This window comes from Rhodnius prolixus, unplaced genomic scaffold, assembly GCF_049639745.1.
Source record: "Rhodnius prolixus isolate KJV_2025 unplaced genomic scaffold, Rpr scaffold_2, whole genome shotgun sequence".
Lineage (NCBI taxonomy): Eukaryota > Metazoa > Arthropoda > Insecta > Hemiptera > Reduviidae > Rhodnius > Rhodnius prolixus.
Window position 1 is genome coordinate 27126257 of NW_027411592.1, and position 12332 is coordinate 27138588.

A 12332-nucleotide genomic window follows, 5' to 3' on the forward strand; every position below is an offset into this window, starting at 1 on the left:
AACATGTTCCAAACTGTACTCATTTTCTTGGAAGAACGACAATACAAAGTGGCCCTTTAATTTTTTAGGTGTGTGTAAATAAATGTTGGAGACGTGCGTTAAACTGAAATGATAATTTAGGGTGATTTAATTTTTACTCTGGTAAGCTGGTCAGGTTTTAGCATACTCTGGTAAGAGAAAGAATTTTGTTGAGAGGTGGTAAGTGAGCACTGAGACCTATTGTTTCCTCCGCCAGCCGAGTCCCTTCAGCATCCCCTCCGGTCTCGTATGCCTGGGAAATCTTAGGATCTGATAAAGTTCCACTGAAGGTATCTCTCCTCCCGCACATGGTACTTTCCTAGGTGTATCTTAAAGAGAGTACCTTTATTGGAGCTTCCACCTACCCCAAAAGTCTGCAAGTACTAATACGTTCCAGCAGACAACTTATTTAGGTCCGCTCTGAGTCGACAATGCCAGTGACGATTACTATCAGTTTGAGGAATTTATCTTTATTCAACCCAACGCGTGCCTTTGTTTTGTTGTACTTACATCCATCCATCCGTATAGTAAATGGTCTAAACCAGCGTTTCCATACCTTTCTTTTGGCTCTCGCGTACCACTCGGTAGTACATCATAGTAAATTGGACCACTTCTTAAAAATGATTGTATTTCGTGAAATTTGTTATTCCGAGTGCATTATTTTATTATTATTATCTTTATTGGTGTAGAGATACAATGTATCTGTTACAAAGGAGTTCAAGTTCATGTTCACTTTACAAACTTTGTAAAGTGTAAGGTCTTAGTTTTAATTTTTTTTTAAATAATCAAAAATTGCGAACATAATTTTCTTTTCAAAATTATTATTAATTAATTTAAAAGTTCTTCTTAAGGATTATTATATTTGTTGATATGGAGTGGGGTTCTAAAATTTTCATAGACGGGGCTGCTGATAAACAATTAATGTTTCCGGCTCGTTCTTATTACACATTAAACAATGATCTTTGGGTTTGATTGTTTAAATTACATTATTGATTTTAAATTTAATAAAATAATGGCCACCCAATCTTATTTCAGAATGAATTCTTATAACTTGAAAAGAAATGAATTTATCTAAATATTGTTGACTCAACATTTTGTAATGAATTTTGAGGATTCCCAAATATATTAAATATAATGTTTGTTTTGTGTTACTTTTCATAAAAACAACAGTACTTTATAAAAGATCCTTTATTTAACCACCTCAGCCATGTGCTCACACACAGAACCTCCTTTACTGTTACTCGCCACTGCCAACACCCCCTTTTGTTTACAATTAATTTAGTTTTAATGAAACTACTACAAAATAGAATATGTTAGAACTAAAGTTTGAACTTTCGTTAAAACATACAATAATAATAACAACAATAAGGAACTTAACTTTCTTAAATTTTTTCATTTTCCTACACTCATTTTTTCTTTCATTTCTACCTTTAAACTTCCTGAATCAACCTTTTGGGTTTGATCACCACCCTTCCAAATCTAGTGATGATCTTCCCCCCCTGAACTCCTGAAATTTGTGATCCATTCTTCTGACCCGATAATGGTTCCGCTGAGTGTTGCTTTTCTTCTGGACTCCCTGATTCCGCTGTTTGTGCCATAGGCACAGTCTGCTCTGTCATTCCTACTCTACTCCTCATATCGTCATGCCATCTCTCCATCTTTCCTCCATCCTCTTTAATGTGGACTCTGTTTCTTCTGTACATGTGTCCATCAACTTTTATCATATACAACCTTTTATCAATTTTTGCCTTGATTATTCCAGATTTCCATATTACACTTTTGACTCCCGGATTTATTAATATCTTTACTTTCTGGCCTATTTTCAACGTTCCCAAATCTCTTGCCTTTTTGTCGTATTCATTTTTGTACTTGTGTTTTTTAATATCTATTTCCTTTCTAGCCTTTGTCAGATGAACTTTCGTTTGAAGAGATTTGTCTGTTCCTGGTACCATAGTTCTAATGTGGCGACCAAACATTCTTTGAGCTGGACTTGTTGTCATCCTTATAGTTGGGGTACTTCTCCAAGTGAGCAGTGCTGCCTCCAAATCGCCTCCTTCTTCTCTGATTTTTAACAGTTTCTTTGTCTGTTTTACTGCTGCCTCTGCTCTGCCGTTCGACTGATGATGGTATGGTGAAGAAATTTTCATGTCAAATCCCCACTTTTGTGAGAATGAAACAAATTCTTTGGAGCAAAAATTTGTTCCCCCGTCACTAAACAGAACTTTTGGTACCCCATACCTTGCAAATATCTTCTTCAGCCATTCAATAGTACTTGATGTACTTGTATCCTTTATTCTTCCAAATTCGAAGAATCCCGAAAAATAGTCCACACATACAATGTACACCAATCCTTTGAACCAAAATATATCCACCGCCACATCCTCCCAAGGATATGTTGGGGTTTTCCTTAATATAAGAGTCTCTTTTTGGTTTCTTTTATCATCAAGATTTCTGCAGATCACACACTGTCTCACTTTTTTTTCAATATCTTGGTTCATTTTGAACCAGAAGATTCTAGTCCTTGCATATCTTATGCATGATTCCACCCCCTGATGTCCGCAATGAATTTTCTCCATCAGTTCATCTCTCATTCCTGCCGGAACATATATTTTCTGACCTTTTAATATTATTCGATCCGCTATTGTTAGTTCATCTCTAATTTTCCACCAGTCTCGCACTTCCTCAGGTACTAATTTTATATCGTGTGGCCAACCATTTAATATATATGATTTTACCATGTCTATTCCAGCTTCCTTTTCCAGGTTTTCTATTATTTCTTTTAGTGTTTTCAAGCGCATTCCTGTCTGCCCAAAAACATCTGTTTCTGACACTATTTTTGCGATCACTAACTCTTCATCAGGCATTTCATCTAACGGCAATCGAGACAATGCGTCTGCAATGCTCACTTCAGCACCTTTTTTAAAATTTATGACTAAATCAAACCCTATTAGCTCCAGAAGCATCCGTTGAATCCTTTTTGGTGCTTCACTCATACTCTTTTTAAATATCGTTTCCAACGGCTTGTGGTCTGATTCCACTTGAATCTTCTTCCCAAATATATATTTTTCGAACCGCTTTACCCCAAATAAAATTGCTAAGGTCTCCTTCTCAATTTGTGCGTATTTCTTTTCTGCCTTGGTCAATGTTCTAGAGGCATACTCGACCGGCAGCCCATCCTGTAACAGCAGTGCTCCTAAACCATAACTGCTTGCATCCACTTGAAGAAAAATTTCTTTGTTTTCATCAAAATATTTTAAAATTGGTGTCTTCATCAATCTAGTTTTTATGGCTTTCCACGCCTCTTCTTGTGCTCCTTCCCAGCTTCCACCTTCTCTAAGCGGTGCTGCTACACTCGAAAGGTCTGGTACATATCTGGCCAAATAATTTACCATTCCCAAGAATGACCTCTTTTGGGCTTCATCCACCGGTCTCGGTAGCTCAGTTATTGCCTTTAATTTCATTGGGTCTGCCTTGATTCCTTCACAGGTAAAAATGTGTCCCATATATCTAATTTCACTTTGTCTGAATTTGCACTTATCCTTATTTAACTTTAACTTTCTCTGCTTAGCTCTCTCAAATACCATTGTAAGTTTCTTATCGTGATCCTTAACAGCCTGTTCCATCGTTTCACCTTCACCATATATCAAAATGTCATCTGCGATGGCTATTATGCCCTCTATGCCATCCATTATTTCAAACATACGTCTTTGAAATTCTTCGGGAGCGATTGACAATCCAAATGGGCATCGTTGGTAGCAATATCTTCCATATGGAGTCCAAAATGTTGTTAGTTCTTGCGATTTTTTGTGCAACTTCATTTGATGGAATCCATTTTTTGCATCCAAAACACTGAATATTTTTGCTTTGGTCAGTTTGGGTAGAATTTCATCGATTGTTGGTGTCATAAATCTATTTCTTATAAGATTATCATTTAGTGCTTTTGGAGCAATGCATATCCGGTTTCTCCTTGGTGTCACCACTAGCACCATATTTGTAGTCCACTCAGTAGGTTTGTTCACTTTCCTTATTATTCCTTGACGTTCTAAATTTTCCAATTCCTCTTTTATTTGCCTCCTTACACCTATAGGAAATCTTCTAGGAGATTCTATTACTGGAAGCGCATTACTTTTCAGTTCTAATTTTAAGGTTCCAATATCCCCTAACTCCTTAGAGAATACGTCCTTATATTTTTCCACTTCGATCTTTCGTATTAAAACTTCCTTATCAGGATTAATTAATTCCATTTCTAAAGCAGTGCCTAATCCTAATATAAGCTCTTCATGGTTCGTCAAAAAAAATTTTACCTGAAATAGCTCTCTCTTAATTTTAATTTGCAGAGTGCATTCGCCTGCTGCTTGCTCTCTTGCTCCGTTGAAAAACTTCAGTCTCTGCCTTGTATTCCTAACCATAGGGCAAGGTTCCATCGCATTTATGTGATTCCACCCAATTACATTACAGGTCGCTCCTGTGTCTATTAGCGCCTGCAAACTTAGTCCATTTATTTTCAAAGAAATCGTCATTTTTCTCACTTCACTGGTCGAAATTTGAAGCAAATCGCTGTCACTTCCCTCATCCACTACTTCCCTTACCTTGTCTAGTTTTGCACGGCAAACTATGGCAAAATGATTATATTTCAAACACTTTTTACACTGCTTACCAAATGCCGGACACTTGCTTTTATTAAACTCATGCATGTTATCACAAAATTTACATTTTCTTGAATAGATAGTCTTCTTTCCCTCTTTTTTCAAGATCATCACATTTTCTACCTCACATTCGGCGCCCTCTTCCTTTTTTCTCATATTTTGCACTTGTTCTTCAGTTTCCTCTACGGCATTAGCTGTGTCAATCAATTTTTGTAATGTTAACTCTGTTGTGCTAAGCAGCCTTTTCCTTAAATCATTACAAATAATACCTACTACAAACCGATCTCGTATCATTTCTTCCTCTAACTCGCCAAACTCACAGCTAGCGGCTTTCTCTTTTAATATTCTTATAAATTCCGAAAACTGCATTCCTTGAGTTTGATATGTAGAAAAAAACACATACCTTTCATATACCACGTTCTTTTTGGGTGTAATTTCCTTATCCAGGGCTAATATCAGCGCCTCAATGTCTTCCTCGTTTTCCATCTGCAACTGGCCGATTATTCGTAATCCCTCCTTACCAATAATCGTCTTGAAAACTGCCGACCTGCGTCTGCTGGATTCTTTTTCTAGACCCGTACCTATCTCATAGTTGTGCCACATTCGTTTAAAAATCCTCCAATTCTCAACCAGTCCCGGGCCCGCCTCCAAATAGCTTGGAATGGGCAAGTTCGAATACATCGACATTGCTATTTTACTTATCACGAATTAAAAATCAAATTCGACCACTTCTGACACCATGTTTTGTGTTACTTTTCATAAAAACAACAGTACTTTATAAAAGATCCTTTATTTAACCACCTCAGCCATGTGCTCACACACAGAACCTCCTTTACTGTTACTCGCCACTGCCAACAATGTTATTTACTTTATTTAAATCAGTTAAGTGCAAATGTTCCCTGTTTTATTATAGAAATATTAGATTTATGATATAAGCATTCTAATGAACCCAAATCTTCTAAATTAATTTTTTTAAGCATTCAACTACCTGTAAGTAACAATTAAATTTAATGTTGCTTAGGTTGAGCTTATTCATTAAAACAGTCTCTTAAACCAGATTTTTACATAGTTATCATTTAACTTCTGTCACATGATATTGTATTAAATTTTCTTTATCTTTTATTAATAGTGATATGGTTTTTCTTAAATTTTCTTTATAGAAGGAGGATTGAAATCCAATTATCATTTGTGTTTTCGAGTTTTGGAAAATAATCCATGAAAGACAATGTTAATCCTGTTAAATGTGCTATTATATTTTCTCCTTTATCTTGAGACAGACTAACCTTATTGCTGTACATATTAACAACTTTACTGTATAATATTATTAATTAGAATAATTTTTATGAATTATAGGAAAACGTTTCTATATTTTTATGATTTAATTTTTTTTTTATGTCCGCCATTATTGATTATTTTTCGTGTACCACCAACCAGCAATTCGCGTACCACCTGTGGTACCACAAGTTGGGAAACGCTGGTCTAAAGAATACCTCCAACCCAAATCATAACGGAACCTGTCAAGCAAGGATGAGCCGATGGATGTACTTTCTAGACTATTCTTTCTACAATTTTCATGGCGCTTTTGGACTTGGGCCAGTTTTATCTTGCTTGCCCAAGACACCACTCCATAAATTATAATGGAATCATCGAGCATAGGGTAAATGTAGAATAGCTACAAGATATCCTCCCATACTTCTGCAAACCATAAAGACACGAGTGCCTCACTTCAACGGTCTGTTCCAAGAAGCAAAATGCAGAAAATTTGTTTAGAAGTTCGTTTTGTGTATGTACCGATACATGAACAAAGTTCACAACTTATCCGATAATGGGCATTGCTGGGAGGAGGGGATACTTAAGTTTCCGTTAAAGTACTGTTTCAGTAAATGCAACTACTGTCGCTTAAAAATACTTTTAAGGCAATTTAATGTGTTGCTTAAATTCAGAGTTTCTCAAAAGGTGGCGCTGCTCTACTAATTGGATTTTTCAATTCTGAGATTTTCTTGAATGAGATTCAATTGATTAGCACCCCTAAACTTCGTATGAACATAATATAAACATGTTATAATTAATACTTTATTTTTTTTTAGGGAAGTTCGTTTTTGGAAGGGGATGAGATTAAAAAAATGTTTCGAGTTAAAATTTTAGTTCGGTGATAAGTACAATTTACAGGGCGCTGAACTTAAGTTTTGTCTAGTGCGCCACAAATCGATGAGCCTGGCCTATGTCTATTACTGTCTGTCCGTATTGGTCAGTTGTGTCTGTAAACATCCTATATAAGCCTGTGTGTGTATAACTGCCTCTACTTATTTTAATTAAATTATTATTTTATGGCAAATTCGGTCCTTGCGCTTATACCGATCAGTCCCTAAACGTTTTTTTTATAAGTCGAGTGCCAGTATTCGTCACATAAGAAAAGAGTTGTATAAGACCACTGACGTCTTTATGGTTTGTAGAACTATGGCAGGGATATCTTGGAGCAATTCCACATTTACCTGAAGATCGATGAACACCATTATCACCTATGGAGTAGTGGCCAATGCGCCCCCGAACGTTCTCAGGAAGTGAGAAAACATCATTTCTTAAACAGTTCTCTCCCTAAATCCCTCAAATTAACTCTCCTAATTCATCACAACACAGATACAACCGACCAATATGGACAGACCCATTCCTTCTATCTCCACTCACCGCCTCATCTCTTGGCATTATCTACAGCACGCAGGAAGCCTAGTATCCCGCTCCAAAGCGAGATAAGTAGCCTTCAACTACACAGTTTTAGTTTTAAGTAATAGTTCAGTGCACGCTTCAATTAGCACCCATTCAACTTCATAGCTAACATCACATGTTTTGTGATGAGACCGAAACAATCTGTGCAGTTGCGCAGTTTAATTTTTATTGTGTTTTCTAAAATAATAACATAGAACATAATCATTACCTTTCTAGGCAATTACACACATGGCTAGTTTCGTTCAACTAGCAAGGAGAACAAACAAAAAAAATTAAATTAAATTTGATTTTTACCGCCAAAAATAAGAGAAGTCAATAATGAAACATCTTTTTGGAAAAAAAATAGCATCATCGTCGGAATTTCTCCTTCAGCACAAAACATCTGAAAATGGGAAAATGTACATTATATAGTCATATATATAATATAATACAATGTATACTGTAAATTTCCTATCGCAAAGTAAGGTAATACCTATTGTTTCAGGCAGGCTTTACGTTCTGCAGCCAAATTAGGCGTAGTGCGCAGTGGGATTAGCAAACGTACTGTTCTGCAAAACCATTTCGTACTCATATAAACCATTACTCTTTCGACTAGACAGGGAATCAAACCCGGTAGCATAATATACCATAATCGTAGCTTCGCGTCCTCGCCTATAATCGCTCGGCTATCGTGGTGCCTTAAATTTCCAAACGTAGCTTTAGTCATGCGAAACATCTTAGAAAAAAACACGATTATTTCGAAATGCAATATTTCATTTTACATTTTTTTTATCTTTAAATTAACTGACTATTCAAATGACTTTAACTAAGTGAGTACACTTTTCATAAATGTGAAATGATTAGTATACATATACTGCAGCATTGGCGGTGACACAACCGATCGCAGAGATTATAACTTCAATTTTAGAAATAAACTCAACTCCCCCAGAAAACCTTTTTAAAATAACTTGTCTGAATAAACATTTCAAATCAAGTAGAGTTGTTAACGATAAAATTATATAAAACCACAGAACAATTCAGTAAAGATAGAATCCCTTAAAGATAGAGAAACTGATTCCTTTAAACATGGAGCTTCAGTAACTGCCATACCTCAAAAACAGAAAAACTCCAAAGAATCAAAAAGAAAAAATGTTTCAATGTTAAGTCTTTGCACGCATTTAGCATTCTAAGATGAAAAATTGGAGTCATAAGTTTGAACTTCTGCAACGTTTCTCTCACAGATATTCTGTTTCGCACATAAAAATATTTTTTCACTTTCAGAAGACATCACAGTGTTCATTCTCAGCAAAATCCCTATTTCGATCGATATACTTCCTCTTTCTGAGGTTAACAGAACAACGTAAAATGCCAACTCACATCTAAGCTGATAAAAAGCGGAACTAAATTGCAGCGAAGAGTAAGGCTGAAATAGTTAAATAACTTTTTGTCTTAATATTGCTTAATAGCGAGACTTTCAAGTCCAACGCATCCATAAAGTACTCAATTAGAATCACTGTAAGCGGAAAATGAGTGACTAAATTATACTTTGTACTTTAGCTCCTAACTTTGTAAAACAAAAGAGCTCTCAACAAATTCAAGTATCATCTAACTTCCTATAGAAGCGAAATATATTGTCTATATGTTTGATGGCATTGGCTTTCGCAATAGTCAAAGTAAAAAATTTAGTTTGGCAGCCATCTTCTTAATTTAGAGAGAAGCATATCAATGCCTAAGATTGATCTCAGGATTACATCCTTAAATGCTTACCCGTCGTTGGTGGACATTATCATATTTAAATTCATCAAATATAACATTAATAACAGCAACAGTGACAAAAAAAATAAAATAAGGAATTTTAAAAAATTCACCTTTCTTGGGGGCAATTCATGTTTCTCTCCTTTTCTAATTTGTATGCAGTCTGACATAGTGATAAGACAGATGAAGCTAAATGTAGCTATTATAATTAAAATACATGCCAATTCTAAAAGCTTACTTATATTTTTCTTGACATACCTGTTACAAGACAAAAAAAAAATATTAATAATATGAAATGTAATTGCAGGTTCAGGCTAAGATCGTCCATCAAGGTTTAGGCTTTAAAGAATTTTATCGGTAATACTTAATAGCGTAAGAAAAGGTTCTGCCCTGCAAGGCAAGACATATGGGCTTAGCTTAAACCCCACCACAGTGCTTAAGCTAACAAAAAGGCTGAAGGAGGATTCTAGAGGGAGAGACATTTCAACAGATTTCCAGTTCAAAGCCAAAACTTAAACTTCTGCTCTATAAGCAACCATCTGTCTTACATCATTAATTTCAGTCAGACATCTTCGTTCATTTGCATAAATACAAGAATCACACATCAAGCCGCTAATTTCTTAATAAAGTGTCAATGCTTCTTGCGTCAATTACTTTAATTATGGTTGATTCAGGAGATTAACACTTTTCCATCGAATTACTCAAATTAATCATTTTTTCTGTAAAATTATACTGTTTTACTCTCAATTGAAAAAAAAAATCATGCTGGTAAAGGATTATTAATATTTGTCATGAGATACAATGCATAGTAGAAGGCGATCAGCTGGTTAGTCGGCGATTTCGATTTCTGTGACTGGCACACACCGTTCACTGATGTACGCCATCTTAGCTTTGTCGCTTGGTGTGCTGATTTCGCTCTTTTTAGTGCTTCTCAGCAAGATCTATATCCTTTTTGCTGTTATTATTAAGTATTAAGTATTATTTCATGTTTCATGTAATTCATTATCTTGAAAATACCGATCTCAAGGTTGTGAGTACCATTATTCTTTTTATACTCCTTTCACTCAACATCTGTAGGTTATTTGATTATTTTCTACATAATCATTCTTGTTCACCTTAACCGTCGACATTGCTCGTATTGAGCATTTCAATTTTGGTGAGCTTAGCTTTGAAATTAATTTTGTTCTGATATTGTACTGATAGTTTGAAAGGTTTTTTAGATTTTTTATTCTAGAACTTCATATCAACTTGGTTAATGAGTAGATTTCATTAACCCCTGTAAATTTATTGCCTATACAGTTACAGTTTTCCTTTTAAATTGCAATTGCACTCTTGGCAGTATGGCATCTCTTATACTGATCATTAATTTTTATTAATGCAGCATTTTTTTCTATTCTTTGCGAATTTTAACTCTGCTTAGCGCAACTTCAATCCTGAAGGGCCCACATCAGTTATTACAAGTAACTAAAAACTTTAAGCAAAAGGTTCATACCTCGTAGTTATGCAAAATTCTACTTAATGCATTTCACTTCTACACCAACCTGAAAACTTTCTCCACCGCAAGTAATTTTGGCCACTTTAGGGGGTCTATCTTGGGCTGTTAATTTGGTAATTTTTCGCGGTTCTGACATGAATCTTCTAATTTTGCTACTAATACTAACTCTTGAACCTTAACAATATTTTATTTATTATTTTTAAGCATTTCAGTAAAAGTAGTGAAGACACCAGAACCACCCAGAGTACTGCGTTTTACCCTCATTTACTATCGAATTCTTTAGGACACAAGTTTGTCAACTTAGCAGTTGCTTTTCAGAGGTACACCTAATTCTTTTCTGAGATTCCTACCACTGTTTACCTCTTCTTAAATTAGATCGGATCTTTTTCCAAAACCATTTTTCCTCTTACAGTTGCTCTAATCGATTCTCTTTTGATTCAATTTCTTTTGCTCTCTTCCTCTAGAATCATTTAGAGTTGGTCTTGCACTTCGAGAGCAGTTTTAGACATTAGCTTCATTCGATTTCCACGCGAAATTCTCGTCTGGCTAGAAATAGATATACATTGGCAGGTGCCGAACGCCTTTTAGCATCTTCGTCTAGTAAATGCTTTCGTCAGTCAAACTGATCTCTCGAATTCTCCAACACTCCCCAAAAGTAATTTTTCCAAAAATTTTACCAATAAAGGTCTGTTTTGGTTTTCGTGTTTTACGTTGTTTTAGGAAAAATTGGAGAGTCGCCGTTTCAGTGAAAGTTACGAAAACAAAACTTCAAAATTCTACACTGTGTTACGCTAAACTTCCGCTACCCTGGCGTAGCTGCAGTGGTGACGGGGTGGGCCGAGGTGTAGGCACCAGAGATAGATAAATAAAAAAAAATAAAATAAAGTGTATAAAAATTGGAAATATATATATACCTGCGTTATATTTGGGCGCCACGCCGTTTTAACATGAACTTCCGTAGTAAACGGCGAAACCTACGGGGGAAGGGGGAGCAGGAAGAAAATCAAAGAAAAGGCAAGTAGCAGTATATAATGCGTATATTAAAAACTATTAAGCACAAAGAAACAGAAATAATGGCAAATGCAACTTAGTTTACTTGTTCAAGTTTGAACGTTACGCTAATTACCTTAATTACGGAAGCTTCCTTACACAGACAAAAAAAACTAGAACTTATATAAAAGCTGAATGTTAACACAAAAATACTAGAAACACTTTTTATAATGAAAACCTTAATACCACAAAGAAAAATTAATTACATGCAACAAAAGAAAGAATCGAAATAGTAAAACTAGTAACTACTCAAAGAAAAGGTAAAGTTCTTTGATTATCCAAACAGAGCCTGTCAGAAGACGCTTCTCCGGGAAACAGTTTGAATCAAAACGGGACTTACCCCAGGCCGGGTTGTTGTTCTTTTTGGTGTACTTCATAGAGTGATATTTACGGAGGTGACCGCTGTCTTCTTTCTTCGGGATCCCCACGACGCTGTTCCAGAGCTTTTTCCGGCACCGTCCTCCTAGCCTCTCCATTCCAGAACTTCCCTAATTTCCCAACCAGGAAAATTAGAGGTCCAAATCCGGCCTAGCTGCAGGAAAAGGTGACCATGTGCCTCGCACCGAGCTCCAGCGCTCACTGACTCTCACACCTCTTAACTATGCGCCGCTCTGCTTTTTTTCCCCCCTTTGTCAGCAGTCCGAAGTACACCTTCACTCTATTCT

The 12332-nt window shown here is 35.8% G+C and overlaps 1 protein-coding gene across 18 annotated transcripts in view; it reads right to left on the minus strand.

Moving 5' to 3' along the window:
- Positions 1-12332, minus strand: part of LOC141449342 (H(+)/Cl(-) exchange transporter 7-like) — a 131088-nt gene that overhangs the window by 47972 nt on the left and 70784 nt on the right. For all 18 annotated transcript variants that reach the window (XR_012455467.1, XR_012455466.1, XR_012455465.1 and 15 more), the window contains 2 exons: positions 9236-9380; positions 7683-7770 (listed from right to left, as the gene is read on the minus strand). Coding sequence is in view for 15 of the 18 variants with exons in the window: in XM_074118681.1 (XP_073974782.1) it covers positions 7683-7770; positions 9236-9380 (233 nt within the window). In the remaining 3 variants the exon portion in view is untranslated. The remainder of the gene's footprint in view (positions 1-7682; positions 7771-9235; positions 9381-12332) is intronic.